The sequence below is a fragment of the Sinocyclocheilus anshuiensis genome, unplaced genomic scaffold (assembly GCF_001515605.1).
Source record: "Sinocyclocheilus anshuiensis isolate Anshui unplaced genomic scaffold, SAMN03320099.WGS_v1.1 scaffold476, whole genome shotgun sequence".
Classification (NCBI taxonomy): Eukaryota; Metazoa; Chordata; class Actinopteri; order Cypriniformes; family Cyprinidae; genus Sinocyclocheilus; species Sinocyclocheilus anshuiensis.
The window spans coordinates 2,280,872-2,302,709 of record NW_015554139.1 but is presented as its reverse complement, the minus strand read 5'-3'; the positions used below and the strand labels follow the sequence as shown (position 1 = coordinate 2,302,709).

At 34.7% G+C, this 21,838-nt stretch overlaps 1 protein-coding gene across 1 annotated transcript in view; it reads left to right on the top strand.

Moving 5' to 3' along the window:
* The first annotated feature begins 14,179 nt into the window (after positions 1–14,179).
* LOC107670514 (phospholipid phosphatase 3-like) overlaps positions 14,180–21,838 on the top strand; it is a 55,185-nt gene continuing 47,526 nt past the window's right edge. The window contains exon 1 of the mRNA XM_016463148.1: positions 14,180–14,818. Within this exon, the coding sequence (XP_016318634.1) occupies positions 14,629–14,818 (190 nt within the window). The 5' untranslated portion in view covers positions 14,180–14,628. The remainder of the gene's footprint in view (positions 14,819–21,838) is intronic.

Here is a 21,838-nt window from a genome sequence, read left to right as displayed (position 1 = left end):
TGTATTTGCTCTGGAAAGCATCAAAAGTTTCCATTTGCAACGTGTTTTTGTAGCATTGAGCAATGTAGCCAATCACATCACAGTCATATCTGTTGATTTCTTGAACGCCTGTGATTGGCCATTGCGTTCAAGTTAGTCCAGATTCACTCACCTCTAAATGCCGGATTTTTTCCTGCATGCTTGTGATTCCTCTCATTGTAACAAAGTGTAGACATGATGTAAATGAGAGCTTCATTGATTATAATGGAACATTGTGAGATTGCGATAAAGTGAAGTGAGTGACAGCTTTTTAGTGATTATATGGATGCGCTATTTGCTCGCTTTCTAGGCTACATGTAATCCATTCAGAAGTTTTGATTTACGTGCTGCTAACAGGACTAACGGCCACATACCCACATGCAGCAAAGCTTCAGGAGTAACATATAACCCCAACCAAAACCCCCACCCATCCCGCCGTGGAAATTCTCACTCCAAGCTGAACTCAAAAGTTGGCAGCCCTGTTAAGTTCATGTTTATATGGTTGTCAATGATTGGGATGATATGTATTATTAAAAATCTGTTGGATATTGACTACATATCTTAAATACGTTTGAGATTTAATAAGATTTCCTTAAGGAAAAGGCAAGAATGAGCATGCTGTTCTCCACCTTTTTCTGTTAGAATCAGAGAAAATCAGCTGAAATTAAACACAAAGCATCCTTACCCATCACTAAAGAGGTTTTGATGAGACAATTTCAGTGGCGTTCATATTCAGGCCTTGTAAACTGTGGAGAAATGTGAGGTGATGAGTGTGTGAAAAGGCGTAGGTCCTGATTAACTCATAAGGGGCTCCTCGAAAGCAGCAGATGAGATGTGCCGAGTGACGTTATGGTTGACGCACCCTTTCACTTTCTTTTCAAAAAGAGGGTCCCGCTATTGAGTCATCAAAACATGATGTCACAGTAACACAGAAGGATGACACTATAGTTGTGATGCATCACAAGACCTTAACACAAGGCTCAGAGGTAACCAAATATGGTTCAGTTTAGTGCCAGGTTAAGATTAAATTAGATTAAAACTTGAGATGATTATTGAACAAATGTCAATGTTGAAACCCACAGCTAACTAAAGATGTTTGCTGATTGATTAATGGAAATGAGTCACTGCTGTGAAGTTGTGTTTCTGCCCCCTCACTCCCACCTCGATGGAAAGTCTTATCATTATCGTTCTTGTAAGCATATCAGGCAGTCTACCACCAGTATAAATGAGTCACTACAAAAACAATTAAAACAAGGCAAAGAAATGCACATGACATTGGCAGAAAGGGTCAGTACATTGTTTATTCCAACAACTGCCTTACACTGTATATGCTTTTTGTCAGATATACCTATATCATACAGTCAGACCTACAAAAAAAGGAGTAACTTTATTTGAAAGGAGATCTTAGGACAATAATATAACAAAACATCAATTCATCCATATTTAGTCATCCCAAAAAGTGACTGGGGTCAGTACAATGTCATTAGATCCTGATTTCCAGATAGAGGTCTGTGGAGAAGATATTTATATAGGATATACATGGAATGTTCTTTTAGTAATTTTCATGACATTGATCATTATTTGATTGTCCACAAATGTCCAACTAATGACCTCATAAGCATCTTATGATGAAATAATTTTAGTTGAAATTGTGTTGTTGCATGCTATCGATAGAACATATAGCTTTTTATATCAGATCGTGGGGTTGGCTGAGAATCTTAGATGTAGGTCCTTAACCCTCTACATTAAATAATCTTTCAAACCAGTGGCATCTGCAAACAAAGGAAGCTAGAGATTTTCTCAGAACTACTTTCACTTTTCTGAGCAATTTGTGAAATGACTTTTAACCAGCTGGTGTCATGATCGTTTTAGTGGATGTTTGAAGTCAGCTCTTCACACAAGGGTCGGAGTATCTACAAGTGTTGTTCATTACATTAGCATGATCCAGTAACATCTGACTGTCATAAAGTGTCATTTTTTCTTCATTCTCAAAGTCTTCATTTTGAATTGTATGTATGTTCTAAAACAGCATACTATTATTGTTATATGTTATTATAAGTACTATCATAAGTTGTTTTTGTGAAATGTTTTGCTTGAACAGGTCTTTTGTTTGAAGACTCGGTTTGATATTTGTTCTCTAGTCTAAACCAATGACTTTCAAAGACATTTAAGTACTCTAAAAACATTTTTGCTGACTCATAATCAACAGCCATAAATACAGATAAATATGACAAAATAAGAAATAAAGAACACACATATACACGTGATATTAACAATTATAAATACACTTTCAGTGGCTTGCTACTCTTAATATACCACCTGACCAATGACATCTTTGTTGGCGAAAACTTGGAAATAGCATAGTAGCATACTCTGCCACATTAAAGGGATAGTTCATCCAAATATGGAAATGTTGTCGTCACTTACTAATCCTCAAGTTGTTCCAAACCTGTATGATCTCTTGAACACAACAGAAGATATTTTTTTTAAGAATGTGGGTAACCAAACAATTAGTATGGAAGAAAACACTATGAAGTCAATGGGGACGAGCAACCCACATTCCTCAAAATATATTTTATGTTCAACAGAAAATACAAACTCATAGAGGTTTGGAACAACTTGAGGGTGAGTAAATAATGAAAGAATATTCATTTTTGGTTGAACTGCCAATTGTAGTACTTGTAGTATGCAAGTCTGAATTCAGGCTTAGTTTTTTTGCTTTGTTGAAGGGAGGTATTCTGATACTCTCTTTTGTGTGCACGTGACCCTTTACTAAGTCCCCACCTTCGCTGCAACTAACAGCTGTCACTGATCTGCCATTTGAGACCAACTCTTGCTATTTTCTATGTTTATGGTGGTTTTGTGTGTTTGACTAGTTTTAAAAGGAAAAAAAAAATACAGAAATTATCCAGATATATTGTTGTTGAGGAGCTTAAAATAGTGACACAAGATACCAAAAGAGAAAACAAGCGGTATTTATTGCCCTTTCTCGTTAAATAAATCACATTCATGCTGCAGAAATGATGTGTTGATCATAATTCTCAAACAAACGTGTTTAGCATCAATATGGAGACCTAAATGAATGCTAAATGAATGTTACTGACTTAATCTCATTTAATTTTCTATTGACTCAGGTGTTGTAGTGTGGACTAAGGAACTCACAATACCAAAGTGAGAGTGTTTTAGAAACATTTGGAGCAGTTCAGGGCCTTAGCAAAGGGTCAGTTTCACACAAATACATATACATACATGTATATATATAAAGTGCGTCAATAGGGTGCCAATTGTACATTGGTAACAATCAGGATTCGGCCACACATGGACATTCAGTGACACTTCATCCATTGAGTGGGGAAAAGGTTAGATATAGTGCAATAAAGGCAGAGAGCTTTGGAGATGTCACTTTAAGAAATAAATAAAAAAACCTAACATGTCGCACACTGCCTTCAGTGTACTTCAAAACCCAGCAGAGCAGTGCGGAGTGAGTCCACATTCAATACTGTCACAAATTCATTTCAGTCTTTGATCTAGATTCAGGTTGAACTAAGCTTGATCACACCCAGGAAGGTTTCTGTGTGAAAGGCCTGGATTTTGGCTTCCGGATGGCAGGTCACAATTAGAGTATCGCTGCTATCCAGGGGAATGCCATTAGCCATGAAGATAGTTGAGCCTTTTGATCCATTGATTATACCTTTTAAAATCACTTCTCGTTGTTCTGATTGCAGAGTGATTGTATGGTTCGCTTTCTCCTGAGGGTGAAGGGTAACCTGCAGGTACAGGAAATATTGGCCATCCTCTTTCACCATCAACTTTTCCTTTCCCTTTACCTCTACCTCAATGAAAACAGGACGCACTGTTATCCACTGGAGTAACTTCACCTTGTCTGTGTCTTTCCCTGTGAACAGAAAGACAGAAAAGTCATGCTAAAAATATATCAAATAAATGCTGTTCTTCCGAATGTTCTATTCATCAAAGAAATCTCAAAACAAAAAATGTAGCACAGTTTCTACAAAATATTAAGCAGCACGACGCATATTAGAATGATTTCTGAAGGATCATGTGACACTGAAGACTGGAGTAATGATGCTGAGAATTCAGCTTTGCATCACAGGAATAAATTATATTTGAAAACATATTACAAATGCAGCCTTGGTAAGCGTAAGAGGCTTCTTTCTAAGAACATAAAAAAATCGTACTGACCCTAAACTTTTGAAAGGTATTATACATTTAAATCAAACAAACTGTGGCGTATTTCTGTACTATATTGTGCTATATTTCTTATATTTTGCGGTATAATGAAAAAAAAAAATACATCGATACATTTTAAACTATTTGGACTTAAGTGTCCAAATAGTTTTTGTGGCTACTTTACGAACTGAAGACACATAAGATGAACTCTTTAAAGTCTAAAAGGTTTAAAATGCTGACTTACAGTATGGTGAAAATACCATTAGAGGAGTTTCTTTGTTTTCAGCTTTGTTGACGTATCTCGGATTCTGTTGGGAGCAGAAAGAATTAGATAATGTCAAGACCTTTAATCTTTCTCACATTGTCTAAAGTAAAATATAGTACAAATATAGTAAACAAAACTAAGAAAGGAAGGTCCATAAGGGCTTTGAAGGTTGTAAAGTTGTAAAAACTGAGAGCATTAAGCATTTGTACAGCATTTAAGATTTCATAGATAAATCGATACAGTAGTTAGATGTTGCTAAGGTGGTTTAATTGCAAACACTATGAAGTTTTAAGGTGTTCAGGGTGGTTGCTAGGTTACTCTGGGTGGTCACTAGAGCACTGCCAAGAGTTGTCCAGTTCATTCCAGTCCAATTGATCTATCCCCTTTAGTTCATTTTTTTTCCCAAACATTTTTTTTTCAAATGTATGTAAAAGGTACAATAGTGCAATATACAGTGCTTCTGATGTCAGACAAACAGAACGAAAAACATTATCAGGGAAAAGGAGGGGTGGTGGAGTGGCATTTCCCCACAGTGGAATGATGTCATGATGTCTTCTTCTGCTGTTCTGCGGTTTCTGGTTTGTCTTTACCAGTCCAATACGTCTACATCTACTTTTTTTCGTGTGTGTGGAAAAAAGAAAGTATAGTTTCAGACCTAAACCAATTTCGTTTTCAAACATCTGAATCAGGTTCTCATATCTTATAGGTGTTACTTTGGAATTAAACCACCATTTAACCTTTCTAAAAAAGTCACATTCTGATCTTCTGAAAGTTGCCCAAAAATATAATTTATGTTTTTTTTGACTGAGCACAACTACAATAGCAGTTTCATGACAAAACTGTGACTCAAAATAGATGGTAAAGTGGAATTGCATCAGATGCTGAATCAATAGAGAGTTTCATTTCTTATTTTCTATTGTGCTGAATTGTTCAATTCACAAGCTGGACTTGTTTTGTCATGTTCATGTGGTAACAATAGATTCGACCTTCCAACTGGCATGCTATCATGGCTAATTACGCGACACTGTTCAGATAAACAAAAGCATCTTCTGCAAAGTCAGATCGCTCCACTGTGCTGGAAAGAGAGGTGATGATTGATAGTGATATCTGCAATATTGATACCAAGTTTCCACATTGGCACCAAATGTGCTGTTTCCTTACTGTATACAAATGACTCACTGTATTGTGTGGTCATTGCACGGTTACTTATTGTAAGAGTACGGATCTTTTTATATACACTTTTACACTTAAGAAAAATGGTTCTTTAAGGAGCTGTTCACTTAAAGGTTCCTTGAGGAACCCAAAACTGTTCCTCAATCGAATCACTGCAAAACCCCCTATTGGAACGTGTATTTTTTTAGAGTGTAGTTACTAAAATTCAAATAGTATATGTCGTTATTTACAGTAGGGTGCAAAATGGCATCTGTAAATAAATGATATTTGAATGATATAGTTATTTGAGCTTATATATTTCAGTCTGTCTTGTCTGTAAATATAAGTGTGCTGTGATTACACATATCTGCGTTCCCCTCATCTGCGGTCTTGAGTCAGCTGCCGCTGTGGTCTGACTCTATCCCTCCAATATACAGATACGCAATACACAACAGAACCCGAAACAATGTAACCAGTTCACACAATACAATACCAGTTTGGACACACTTGCCTGAATTTCTCTTCATTTGAATTAAATTGTTACTGTACATGAAGTTCACAGAGCTGCAGCCTAGACTAATGGTTTCGCACAATAAAGATTCCAAAAGTGGGTTTTCACAGCGATGCCATAGAAGAACCATTTTGGGTTCCTCAAACAAACGATTCAGAGAATCATTTTTTTCTTTTCCCAATGGAAAGGTTCCACGGATGTTAAAAGTTCCTCATGGAGCCATCAATGCCAGTAAAGAACCTTTATTTTTAAGAGTGTAGATTACAGATCTCAACCATACCTGCGGTTCACTAGGAGCTGGCGATTCTCTGTGGATGAAGTGGAGAGTTATTAATGTTCCCAAGCCTAGAGTGAGCAGGGTGGCCCAAACAAGCAATCCCCGGATCAGTCTCCTCTGATGGGCCAAAGCACCACCACCACCACCTCCCCCCCAGTCACCCGTTTTATCACTGCAGTACTCGGCAGATAGAGACATGATGCCCGACAGCCTCAGTGCAGGTCAAGTGTGAGAGACGAGTGAGCAAACTGAACCGAAAACACTGGTGAGTTTACGAAGCCTGGGATTGATGATGTAGAATGAGCGTGGCCTCCACCTCTCGTCTTCTGGTTGGCCCGTAGACAAACCTCAGAATGTGTCAAGCTTCCTGTACGATGGCGTGGTGTTTGTGTAAGTGAGTGTCTGTGTTCCTGTTTAGAGTTTCTCAGCATATGTCCAAAAGGAGCGCTGTAGTGTACTTTCCCCTAGAGCATGGGTGATGTGCAAGATGAAAAACCTCTCATCTGGGCAGGGACAGGCCCTCCTACTTGTTGTCAACTGGAGGGAAGCAGGTGTCACAGTCCCTTTAATAGACTGCTGGGAGTTTTTACACTACAAAACCATCACATTCTGTAGACCACATGTGACCTGTATTAAAGCATATACTGTGCTGTCGTGTACAGGTGCAAGTTTCATTTTTTTCTTTCCGTGACTTGTTCAGTGGCCAAAGTGAGCTTGTTCTGACATGTTCAGAACGTAAGGAAGGAGTCATGTATTGTGGTAGCCACCACATTTACCACACTGCTTTAGACCAGTACTAAATTGAATGTGCCATGTTTATTTTTTGCATATGTTGTTATTCTGATTAAACATGTTCTGACATGTGATAACAAAAACAGGATGCTTATCCCTCGGAGTGTCTGTATAAAGAATAAACAGTTAACTTAGATATTCATATACAGTTAAAAAGACATTGTAGAAAATGTGAATGGATGAAACATACAATTTATTTTATTATAAATTATTATATTAAACAATAAAAAACAATACATAAATAAATAAATAAAAAAGAAATTAAAGAAATGATATGCAATACCATTGAGATTTTTTAAAATGTTTTTTGACAGAAGTCACTTATACTCACCAAAGCTGCATTTATTTGATCAAAAATACAGTAAAAATAGTAATAGTGTGAAATATTATTACATTTAAAATAACTGCTTTCTGTTTGAATATATTTCTAAATGTAATTTATTACTGTGGTGCAAAGCTGAATTTTCAGCATCATTACTACAGTCTTCAGTGTCACATGATCCTTCAGAAACCATTCTAGTATGCTGATTTGCTGCTCACAAAACATTTCTTATTAATTTCAGTTTTGAACAGTTGTGCTGTTTAATATTTTTCCGGATACCATGATACATTTTTTTTGAGAATTATTTGATAAATAGAGAGAGAGAGAGAGAGAGAGAGAGAGAATTCTAGTATGCTGATTTGCTGCTCACAAAACATTTCTTATTAATTTCAGTTTTGAACAGTTGTGCTGTTTAATATTTTTCCGGATACCATGATACATTATAAATAGAGAGAGAGAGAGAGAGAGAGAGAGAGAGAGAGAGAGAGAGAAAGCATTTATATGCCATTATAAATGTATTTACTGTCGCTTTTTATCAATTTAATATGTTGAAAAATATTTTTTTTAATTCTTAACAATTATGAAAAGAAAATTCTCTCTGACACCAAACTTTTGAACGGTAGTGTATGTGAATATATATACTGTAAATCATCTAGGTAAAACTATATATTGTAAAGCATCCGGGTGTTGCACCTGAGTTTTTTTTTGTAATTCTTTAATTTAATTTAATATAAAATCTATAATATGAATCTATTTTTACTGTGTTACAGTAAGAATATAAAATCAGGATAAATCAATAATCAAATAGGGTAATGAGAAAAATATTTTTTGCATTGCATTGAGGGAGAAAATCATAACAAATGTTAGTGGTTCAAATAAAATAAAATAAATAAATAAATACAGTTAATTTTTTTCTTAAACTCATTTATTGCTATTTTTTAGATGTAAAATGAGCTAGATATATTCTTGACAGATTTGTGGATATCCACTCTAATATGGTCATGTACAAAGCTATCCACACTTGCACTATTGGCTATTGATTTTGTGTCTCAAGACTTTCACAAATAGTATCTTATTAAAAAATGTAATAATAATAATAAAAATAAAATAAAAAATGCTCATGTAACCTATATGCAATTACACATCCAATGATGTGACCCAATTGTAGTTTTCCCTTGTGTGACCAAGAATCAACAGCCTTAATATGAAAATAAATGGCAAACGATTACTAACAAAGAATCATTAGCTTCCCTAGAAATAATTTTATTTGGAAGAATCTTTGCAAATTATATCAAGTAATCATGAATAATCAAGCAAACAGACCAAAATATCTGAAATAAACATGCAAATATACAATTCAGTAGCAGAAAATGAAGTGTGTGTGTGTGTGTGTGTGTGTGTGTGTGTACCTACTTAACCATATTTTGGGGACAAATTTGTACCCAAAAGTGAGCTAAACCTGACAAAATCTCCAAAAACCTCCGTTTGGGGACGTCCTCATTTGTAAAACTGGTATAAAAATAAAGTAAACAAAGTTTTTTTTTAAATTGTAAAAATGCAGAAAGTTTTCTGTAAGGGGTAGGTTTAGGTGTAGGGTGATAGAAAATACAGTTTGTACAGTATAAAAACCATTACGCCTATGGAAAGTCCCCATTTAGATAGCTAAGTAAACGTGTGCATGTTTATGTGGTTTATGAGGACACAAATTTGTATAATAACATGGGTATGACATAGGTATTACAACGAGAAGGTGATTTATGAGGTCATTTTCAGTGTCCCCATAATTCAAAAGGCTTATAAATAATTCAGAATTAGTCTTTTTGAAAATCTAAAAATGCAGAAAGTTTCCTGTGAGGGGTAGGTTTAGGGGTAGGGTTGGTGTAGGGCAATAGAAAATACGGTTTGTACAGTATAAAAACCATTACGCCTATGGAGAGTCCCCATAAACCATAAAAACAAACCTGTGTGTGTGTGTGTGTGTGTGTGTGTTGTATATGTTGACTGTCATGTCGTGTACAAACTGTGAGCTCCAGTCTGTGGTCTACCTGTGAAAGTTTAATGCCACACACGCTCTGTATGAATGACTCTTGCTATTTGTCATCAGCCAGATAAAGTGTTTCATGACACCTGCAGAAAAATAAAAAAACCAATAAACCACAAAGTGAGAAATGATGAGATATCAACACTCTCCATAGCCACAAGAGATTTTCCCAGCTTTTAAGGCCCTGGGTGAGATAATAAATCAGTGAAGAAGAAAATCAAAAGAGGAACCTCGCTGTTCAGATGTGTTTGATTGAGAGGAACCGAAAGAGACACAGAGGCACATTTGAAAGATTAGGTCATCTATCTGGGGCGAGTGAGGTTGGTGACTGGTCACTCTTGTGGGTGGATCCTTTGCCTCACCAGAGGAAGTTCAGAGCTTCAAAAAAAACAAAAAACACCTGAGATGTGTGGGGACGTGATGGGAAAGTTATAATGGTGAACATGGTCGCATGTGTCTATAACTGACGTTTCTCTCTCCTACTCAATTTCCGTCCTATACCAACTGACCATGTTGACATTAAAACTAATACGCTTATGAACTAAACTGCAAAGGTCCAAAAAGTGTAGAGATGCCATATGGAATATGAGGACCATTTTAGGTTCCTCAAAGAACCCTTGAGTGAATAGTTATTTAAAGAGCCGTTTTTTTTCTAGAATATTTTAATAATCTTAAGAACCTTCTTTCACTATAAAGAACATTTTGTGGAGTGGAAAAGTTCCATGGATGTTAAAGATTCTACATGGAATCAAATATGCCAATTAAGAACCATAATTTTTAAGAGTGTGCAGGTGTATCACTACTTTGAAAGGCATTCAGTGGAACCTCTAAAGATGCTGTGTATTAAGTGAAATAAAGCCCATGGGGGATTTTGAAGGTGAGACACTGTACGATGTCAAAGTGTGACATTAATCCAGCTCAGGATGGATTTGCATGCTGTAATTTTAAAACGGCTGACAACAAAGAGAAACACCCATCCATTCACTTCATTGGCCTCTGGGATTTAATCTTTTAAGAAGTATCAGATATTCCCTTGTCAAAATATCCCTTTATGTATACTTTTCACGTTCACACACACACACACACCCACACACACACACACACATCGGTAAATACAGCAAAAGTAATCCATTGTAACCAGACCTTTTTTTGTTGTTGTTTTGAGAGTGAGATCGACAACATATAGTCTTGTCTACATTTTGGATACATCCTACTGGATACTGGCCAACAACAGTCCACTTGGACAGGAATAGTCTGACATGTAAAGAGACTATGTTTTATGTGCATTTTCTAAAAGATTTGAAACTACAATAATAGAAAAGTGTGGAAAACTCATTTGATTGCCTGAATTCAGTTCATAACTGAACACAATAGAATCACCCAAATTGTGTGTAGACTCAGAATTAATGTCCATCCAAAAGTAATCAATTCAGATTATTTAACAAACATAATGTTAATAAGACATATCATTTTTCTGTGTACTGGAAACTTCTGACACCAAGACAAACTCATTGTGTGTGCAAGCATGCTAATACATCTCATTTTGATTCTCAAACAAATAGTTGTTTGTCTCCACCTATAGGTCTTAAAATGTTTCCACACATCATGTGATGTTCTGGATGTGCAATGAGGGTTCACAGAAACAGACATCACTGGAATGGAAGTGACTGTCTAGATGAGCTCCATAAAAACGTCAGTTGATCCACACCACAAAGTTGATAATTTTGTGGGAGAAAACAGCACTTCTTTCCGTTTGGTTTGGATATTAAGCAAAGACACTTTGTCTAAGCACAGTTGGTGATAGTATAGACCGTGTACAGTTGGAACACTTTTTGATTTTTACATTACCACACAAAAACTAAAGTAAAAACATGGATTTTTTTCCATGTGATATTTCTTTTATTTGTCTATAAAATAAAAAAAAATATTTATTAAAATGTTCATGTCAGGTACAGTTAAAAACAGTACCCTAGTAGAATAAACACTATACTTTAATAAATAAAATGAAATAAAAATATTTATTTATTTTAATTTTACATTTTAATTAGCGTAACTGACTAATTTCAAATGTTATAATGTCTTAAAAGATTTCATTCTACAAAAATAATTTTATTTCAGCTCTTTCTTTTGCTCCAGTTCTTTATTATAATTAGCAGACTATCTATTATATTCAGATGTTCTGCTATTCAATAGCCCACAGTTCATTGATAAATCAATGAACAATTAAGATGAAGTAATATTAATATTAATATTAAACACTTAAATATACAACCGTAAAAACACAGGAAATAACATTCCCTCAGTCTGCAAGTGAGTAACTCACTCATTGAGAAAAGACCTCAAGATGGCTGTGGACATCACAGATCTTCAGCATTTATTCACTGTTGGTGTGATTGGGGCTTGAGAATTGCACAGACTCTGTTGAATCGGATGGAAAATGCCATTGTTAAAACACTCACCAGATGGCAATATTTCCCAATTCTCCATAGTTCACCAGACCTGCAGATAATTGAAAACCTCACACAAATGTCAAGAAGCCCCTACAGAGAGGCCCAAAACTCAAGTAGGTTACTTTATGTGTGCGATGTGACTTTTTTTTTACATGAAATATTAACCTATATTATTGTAATCGATGGTCACTGTGAAAGGAGTGTAAAGGATAAGGTCTGACAGGTTTTCTTCAAGGCCTCCATTTAATGAAAAGGGGAAAAAAGATCAGCTGATCAGTGCTTCAGAATTAGTTGGAGTTGAAAGACAGGGAGAGACAGCATTTGCCGGTTTCATGAGAAAGGAGCAGGAAGAGAGGAAGAATGAGAAAGACTGTGCCTAAATTGCTAGTGGGCTGCCTAGCTAGATGGCATTTCTACAATGCGCTAGAAATCAGTTTATGTGATTCAACTGCTAAACAACGCCCAAGCCTTTTGATTAATAGAATACAAACATATGGGGGCTCAAAGATTTAGTAACAACAAGAGTTAAGTTATAATTAAAGGAATTGATTGGGAATTTTGCATGAGGACAAAAAAAAAAAATCCCCACTCAGCTTTCGCAACTGCCCAGCAAATGTTCGTCTGCGATATGTCTGTTAAAGCTCGCTTTATCTAGATGCATCTGCTGTGAACAAACATCTGATCTGATCTCTAAGATGTCCATTTTACATACATTCTAAATCATAAACATCTTAAAGACATCTTCTAAACGTCTATTTGACATCTGCTGGAAAACATCTTATAGACGTTTTGCAGATGAGCAAACACTCTAAAAAATATCTCTTGCAGATGTAAATGCAGACGTCAAATAGACGTCTCCGTGATGTACGTGTGCTACCAGGTTCATATTTATTACGTGGATTCGCCGTGTTGTCCAAAAGAAAGCTGCTTGTTATGAAGGTGACTTCTGTGTGAGCTGTGCTTCATACATAGCTATACTACTGACGATGGACCCTTTTCACATGTCCAGAAGTCACCATAGTTGGGTAAACTTCTGTAGCAGTGAATGGGAGACTACACCAAATATATTTTTTTGCGTTCCCATTTGCTCAGATAGCAAAAGAAAAATTCCACGATAGTGTTTCCATTACTTTTTTCCAAAAAGAGGGAAAAAAAAATAGTAACGTGGTCAGAAGAGAAAACACTGTCAAATTTCCGCACTCCCACAGCCGCTGTGTTAGAAACACCCTCACTGCAGCGTAAACTAGTTGTAATTTGATGCAAAGGTACAGGAAGTATAGTTTTATAAATGTACATTAAAAAAAAAATAAAAACTTTGCAGGATGACCATTGCAACGCGTCATCACATTTTCCCGCGATATTTCGTTCACTTCGTCATAAAACAAGAATCAACGAACAACATGGCGGTCACCTGAGGAGGCAGTCAGACCAAGACGGCTGCTTGATAACATTGACAACATACAAGTTTATCAAAGTTTTAAATGTCATATGCAGTGTTGGGGGTAACGCATTACAAGTAACGTGAGTTACGTAATCAGATTACTTTGTTCAAGTAACTAGTAAAGTAACGCATTACTTTTTAATTTACAAGAGAATATCTGAGTTACTTTTTCAAATAAGTAACGCAAGTAACTTTTTTTTTTCCAATTTACTGATTGACAGCTCTTCCTGTCCCCATGTTGAGAGAAATCAGATGTTACAGTAGTTCTAAAATAAATATGAATATGCATTAATTTATCCCACTCACAAAAAAAAAAAACACAGATTCAGTATTCCTAAAAAATGAATAAAAATAATGCAGATTTAAAAAGTAACGCAAAAGTAACGTAACACATTACTTTCCATAAAAAATAACCAAGTAACGTAATTAGTTACTTTGTATGGAGTAACGAAATATTGTAATGCATTACTTTTAAAAGTAACTTTCCCCAACACTGGTCATATGACAAAAACAGTGCTTGTTTAAAAATTATTTAACATAACAACACATGTCTAATTGTTCTAAATTGCGTCATAAGACAATTTTGGTCGCAAGATGAACCACAACAAATTGCGCACCCGAATTTTTTTCCCTAAGCAGGCAGCTTGCAAGTTTAAACGTCAAAATGCTGTCTGGGTAGGCAGCTCACTAGGTTTTGAGACAGCCCTAGAGAGGGTGGAGGAATAGCGCTAATGCCCGCAAATCAAAACACGATCCGCTTCAAGTTTTCTCTGGGTTGTAGAAAGTAAGTTGTTTGACATGGAGAGTACAAGTCATAGAGGATGACACACTTTTGACATATGTTTTCAGGAATGTGTTTTTCTCCATCATGTCCAGATGATGATGGCCAAAGTGCAGCTGAAACTTTTCATAAGTGCTGGGGAAAGGAGTTTTCATGTAAGTTAAGAGAGAGCGGACCAGGATCCCTGTACAAGTCTGTTCGCTTTATTAGTTAAGACTTGTGTGTATATTTCAGTATTCATCATCTACACGTGCGCTTGTATCTGCTGTGACACTTACTGGATTTTAACGTAAAACATTCAGACGATTCAAAACTTCAACTCAGCTTTATTCCTAACCTGTCAGATTGGCTTTATTGACGCCAACATAAGTATTGCATTTAACGGACATCATGCAGAAGCTGAATTCGGTAAACAGTCACGCGGAGCTCCAGCAGCGGCTGGCGGATCACGGCGGATCCGGAGACACTGCGTTGGAGAACGGCACGAAACACATCCCGAGTCCCGCGGAACCTGTGGATACGGTTCAGTGCTCCAGCAGAAAGATGCTGGTCGGGCTGGACATCCTCTGTTTGCTCGTGGGTAAGAGAAAGAAAGTTGGGTGACACTTTGTAGTAACTTTGATTATGATTTTAATCATATAATGCTATGTTATTGTTTGAAAGATATTATGAAAAGTCAGCAGAACTTGTACTGGGTTACACTTTATAATTACAAGCATTATATAATGCTTTGCAGGTCAAATCAAAGTTTCATTACGTTTCTATTAGAACGTACATGATCATTTATTTAGCATTATATAATGTAGTAATGAAGGTTATTGAAAATGTTGCCAAGCTGAAGTGTTTTTTTTCCACCCCCTCCCCTCCTAAGCAAAGAAAACAAGTTTAAAACACCACAACAGATTTATCTGTAGGTTGTGGAGCTTCCACTTCATCTGTATACCTCATAACAAAAAAAAAACTTTTCTCCACAAAAGATATTGTTTTCCTGCTGTCAAGACATGACACGGGAACAACATTTCAAAAGTGGAGAAATGCAAAGTTGCTCCATCCAAATAATCCTCTCAAAAGCCAAATCAGAGCTTAGGAAAAGAAAATAATAAGTTAATAACCTCTACGCACGTGGTGTGTGTGTGTCTTGAGTTTAGATTTGGCAGGAAAGTTTGTCCTGGGAAATTCAGCCGTATCCATGGAAACAAGCAGTTCTCCAGAGAAAAGTGAATCTGCCTTTTCAGATGCCCTGAACTGCATGTGTTGTTTACTTTAATTGTTTTGGTTATACTTTATTGTAGCTTTCATTAAAACAGTATTAGTTTCACCGTAAAAAAAATAGTGAAACTGCACAATTGTTTGTGCGCCTACCTGATCTGAACCATATTTATTTATTTATTTTTCTTTCAATCTTATGTAGTCAAGATTATTGTTAAATAAAATAATATTTTGGTCTTTTATTTTGGTCCTTATGAAACACATTTATTAGGTGACAAACTTTGTTTCGTCAAAAAAGATGTTCTTACTTAGTATTTTTGTCTTGTTTTCCATTACAAATATCTAAACATTCTTAAATCAAGATACATTTACTTGAGAAGCAAAATGACTTAAGATATTAAGTCTTGTTTTTTTTTTAAACTATCAGAATAAAAAAAGAAAAGTAATCTTGTTTGCCCTTGAATTAAGGTTTTTTTCTTACCCCATCGGTGGATATTTTTCTTGTTTTAAGCAAAAACAACATTTTGATGAATTTTCCAGAAAACAAGACAATATTTTAAGTAATTATACTTCTCAAGTAAATGCGTCTGCCGTTTTGATTCAAGAATGTCTAGATATTTATACAACATGAAAGTTATTATGAAGTGTAAAGTTTCTCTGCCACTTCCCAAAGACTTTTTCATCTGCACAAATCCTAGCAAAATGTTGTCCTGTTAGTTTGTTGACGCATTTACTGCTGTCTGCAATGCTGCTAGTAAAATTAGTTCACACCCCATCTGTTTCAGATGATTTAATGTGTCACAGCAACATTCACAACAGGGATGAGGCGATAAACACTTCAATTGTGTTTTTTTGTCGTTGCTTTTGGTGTGCCAAATAGAACCTGTCCAGGCAGACAGACAGGTTACAGTAAGTTCTTCACCGGCTTGACTGTGCGGATCACTCAAATAAGACCTGCTGTATGCCTCCAGAGAAAAGTCCTTGTCCCACAGAATCTGTTTTTAGAACAGCGTCTGGTTCCTGCTTGAGGTTTATGGAGGAAAGGGCCTGCTTTGATTTAGGATGATTGTCACTTTCTGACTTATGATGTTACAGTCATGCACTCAGCAGGTTTGTGCACTCTAACCGGATTAATACGTGATTAAGAAAGAGGAGTTCTTATAACCTTGTGATGACAGACTGCAGTATGTCGAGAGTGAGCAGAGAGGAACTGTGCTGTGGGATGAGGCATGACGTGATAAATGATGGGGTCATTTGCGATTGCTCACTCTGGGTACCATCGTGCGTGCATTTCCCTCTTTTGATGGACGTGGAACTGTCAAACATTCAGAGCCACATGATGCAGCTCATTTATGCTGTATTCATCTGAAGTATTGAAATGTTGCTTTCTGGTACACTTGAGCATGAGTTTGAACTGAATGTAATGTTTGCACTTCTCGGACACTTAAAGGGTTTGTTCACCCAAAAATGAAAATTCTGTCATTAATTACTCCAGAAAAGTACCAAGATGATCGACAAAGTAGTCCGTGTGACATCAGTGGTTCAACTGTTAACTTACGAAGCTACGAGAATACTTTTTTGCGCAAAGAAAACAAAAATAACTAGTTTATTCCACATTTTCATCTATACTGCGTCACTTGTGGACGCGCGTTAATGACAGTATCATGACGCGAGCGTGTGGCGGCGCCGACGCTGACCCAGATCCGGCGTGATGACTTACTATTATTAATTATTACGCCGTTATTTTTGTTTTTTTGCGCAAAAAAGTATTCTCGTAGCTTCGTAACTTTACAGTTGAACCACTGATGACACACGGACTACTTTGTTGATCATCTTGGTACTTTTCTGGTTCGAACAACACGAGGGTGAGTAATTAATGACATAATTTTAATTTTTGGGTGAACTAACCCTTTAATCGCATTACATTTGAATGAAACTGTACTGTAGTTTCATCTGTACTTAAAAAGTCTTTTTGAACCACTTAAGTAGGACTTAAATACATCTTTATATGTAATTTCATAATTACTTATTTTGTCTTTGAAATATGGTTAAATTGTAATGCTGAATGTACTGGCAAGCACTTATGGTAAAATAAAATATACTTTAATATAATTTCTGTTGAAAAATTGTATGTCATTTATTTAAATATATTATTCATTTAATATTTATAATGATGAAGGTGCAATTTTGTGCATTCAGAAAATATTCATTAAATATTATTTATTTTATATTTAAAGACTTTTATTTTGAAATTAAAAAGTGCACTGTTTAAAAGCATCCTTAAGTGTGTTAAGAAACATAGTCATGAAAGTGGACTCTCTTTAAGTACACTTGAGCTTTATTTCATTAATATGATCTTATCTGCAATTACATTTTATTTAAATATGCTTTTACATTCGATACAATTAAGTGCACCTCTTTTTCACAAGGATATGCTGGATTTAATAATTGGATTCTCTATTTGGATGAAAATAAGACTAATAAAATGGAAAGATATGTTTCTAAAATCTGCAACTACAACCTTTGACTGCACACAAGTTGAATTCTGCATAATACACCAAGTTTATATGTTTCTGGTCAACTATGAACATCTTTCAGATTGGCTAATGAACAATATTATTTAGATAGAAACTTAGCAACCTGGCTCGTTAATATAGAATGTGCAGTTATAGTTGTGAGTTTATTGACCATTTACAGTTTTATAATATAAAACATATTTTACTGACTCTAAAATCTGATTGGATGAACTATATTCAAAGGTGCTGCAAAACACACCTGTGACTGCACAACAGTTGAATTCTGCGGGATATTAATGCTGCAAGTTGTTTGGCAACAGTAAACAACCTACATTCAATGAATAATATTTATTGGTGTAAGTTTATTCTGCATTTTATTACCAGCATATTTGAATGTTTACTAAACATGGTGTCTGCATCGTATTGCTCTTGGCTTACTGTGTTTGAAGCTTGAGCCTATCGCAGGCTGAAGGATTGTAACTGATTTCTGTGTGTTGTTTTTTCAGCAGTGAATAGGGTATTCATGCCACGGCATTCTGATCCACTTTTAATAACCCAACAAAGCTGGAATAAGAGCAGCTTTGATGGCGGATCTGTCGGAGAAACTCTTGCTGTGCATGTGAAAGTGAGCGCTGACTGCATCAGCAGCGGAAAACAGCACTGCAGATTGATTACAGAGGCACTCAGACACACTGAGACGATCGATCACTCACTTGGCTCCGCTTCTCTGCAACTCTTTTGTCAGTACATTCCACTCGGCCAGACTGCGATACATAAGGAAGTTCTGGAGAAATGCTTGCCCTGGAGATCTGCTTGAGTACCCGTGGCTTGAGCGGGTCAAAGGTGAAAGTGTGAAAGAAAGGTCACAGGCATACCTGAGTGCGTGTTATGAGAGAGCCAGTTGAAACAAGCACTACTGATTCCCTATCACCCTCTTCCACAATTTCACAATCCTCTTATAGCTGTGGAAAGAAAAAAATATATATTATATGTTGGGCCAACTTATATGGTCGTATTGCTGCAGGACAGTACTGTGTCAGATCTCACTTTGAAACTATTGAATGTTTGCCGAGATAAACATTGCTTTTTTGCCTCATCTGAAAGTAAAAAACAAAGTTTAAAAGACCATGAAGTTTGAAGGTCATATGTTTTACAGATGGAGACCGACAAGCAAATAAATACAGTCGATGGATAGATGGTTTTTAAAGTTTTTGTAAGAATCTATTCATTTATTCCATATACATATATAAAATGTAAATATATGTGCAAAAAATGTGCATAATAGAAATATAAGTAAAAAAAAAAAAAGATATTTTTTTAAATATATGGTACATATAATGAAATATTATTTCATTTTATAAATCTATATATAAAAAATTAAATCATGAATATATAGATCTGAATTTAAAAATATGAAATTTCCATTTAAATAACTTTATCTAATAAATAATCTAATATTTATACTTTTCTGACAAAATTTTAATTTAATTTAATTTAAAAGTAAACCCTGAATCTAGAGATCTGAATTGATTCAAAATCTAAAATGTACTTTTAAATAACTTTAAATTATCCAAATATAATATTTATATTATTTATAGATGTAAATATATCAATCCTGAATATACAGTACATACACCTCTAAATAAGTACACAAAATCTACATATATATAATTTTTACAAATCTATTTAAAAAGTAAATTCTGAATATATAAATCTGCAATTATGTAAATCTGAATGTTCTGTGTGGTTGTTAGGCAGTTGCTAAGATGTTTCTTTGGTTTCTAAGGTGTTTTGTCAAATAAAATCAAGTGTAATGGTTAAGACTGTCCCTTAGAAAAAGTACCATATAGTACCATGAAAATATACCATTCAATATACTCGATAGCATATGTTTATTTGAAATATATTTGATTTTTTTTTTATAGATAATGGTATATACATTTTTTAAAATGAACCATTGATAAAATCAGTGAACAATGGTACTGTCAGTGGTAGTGGTTTTGTGAATGATTTGGTTTCAATGATTCAGTGTTCATTTGAACCCTGAGTGCCTCACCAGATTTGTACAGGTAAGACGCCCACAGCTCTGATCTAAAGGAAATGACTGAGACATCAAAGCAAAAGACATAGACATGGCAGTGAGTGTGTGTGTGTGTGTGTGTGTGTTAACATCTCATTGAGTGAGTAAAGCATTTATTTAGAGAGGACAGGCGTCCTATCAGATGGAGTGATGCTGTACCTGAATGAAGCTCCTCTTCCTGTTTATCACTTCTCTCTCCTTCACTTTTCTTCTCTGCCACAAAATGCAGCATCAAATCGAAGGCGCTCTTACAAAAGAGCCAGTGGAGTGTGCAGCAGTGTGAGGCCTGTAGGTGTGTGCGTATAAAGTGTCTGTTTGTATAAAACGTCTTGTGTTTCCATTGAGCTGGCAGAGAAAGCTGACAAGTGAGACAGTGAGATTGCAGCACGCTGGAGCATGTCAATTATGTGGGCGGCAGCACATTCAGGCCTGCTCATGAGCACATGGTGTCTGCCATTTCCACATGCTCATTCATGTTGATAAATGCACATGGATCTCTGCTCTCTTCACATTAATAGCTCAATCATAATGTCAATGTGACAGTATAAGCAGTGTTGGGGGTAACTCATTACAAGTAACGCGAGTTACGTAATCAGATTACTTTGTTCAAGTAACTAGTAAAGTAACGCATTACTTTTTAATTTACAAGAGTATTTGTTTTGTTTTGTTTATATATATATATATATTTGTTTTTTTTCACACTTTATTTTAAGGTCCAGTTCTCGCTATTGACAAACCATCAGCTACAACTTTTGCCTCAATAAACTCTTAATTTGCTGCTTATAGGTATTGGGAATGCAGACCAGGTATATGGTCATGCAGAATAAATGCTTTATAAGTACTAATAAACAGCCAATATGTTAATAATAGGCATGCTAATAAGTTTAAAAATCACATGGTAATAAGTTTAAATTGAAGTAAATATAAGTACATAAAATTTAAATGTAAGATAAATATTTTAACACATTTTTTATAATGTATAAATATACATTTATAAATATAATTTTATAAATCTGTATAAAATGCATCATGAATATATAGATCTGAATTTGTAAATCTGAATATAAATGTAAATCTAAAATATAATTGTAAATAACTCTAAATTATAATCTAATACATATTTTTATAGATATAGATACATAAATCCTGAATATGTATATAGGCTAAATAAGTAAAAGTAATTACACATAATTACATAAATCCAAAAATAATAAACTATTTTATATATATCATAATACATATATAATAAAATATAATTTTGTAAATCTGTATAAAAAAGTAAATCCTGAATATATAGATCTGAATTTATAAATGTAAAATGAATATATAAATGCAAAACTACAATTTAAAAGAACTATGAAATATTCTTATAAATAATCTAATATCTATATTTTAGTAATATTAATCCATATAGCTGTAATGTGAAATGTTTAAAGTCTAAATGTAAGATAAACATCTTTTACATTTCTACAATTAAATACATTTTGTAATACATAAATCTTAATGTATCTGAATGTTTATGTAATTTCTTTTAAAATAAATTGTAATTCATTATATATTTATCTGTAAAATAAATATTTAGCTTTACAATTATTCAATTAATATTTACTTATATTTGGTTTTACATGTTTTATTTATGTTCATGTATAATAAATGATAAAATATTTAAACAATATGCAGTTTATATATGTTTAGATTTTATTGAATTATATTGAGCTTTTATTTTATTATTTCATTTATATAATTTAATGGGAAATAATGAAATAAAATCTCAATATAATTCAATAAAATCTAA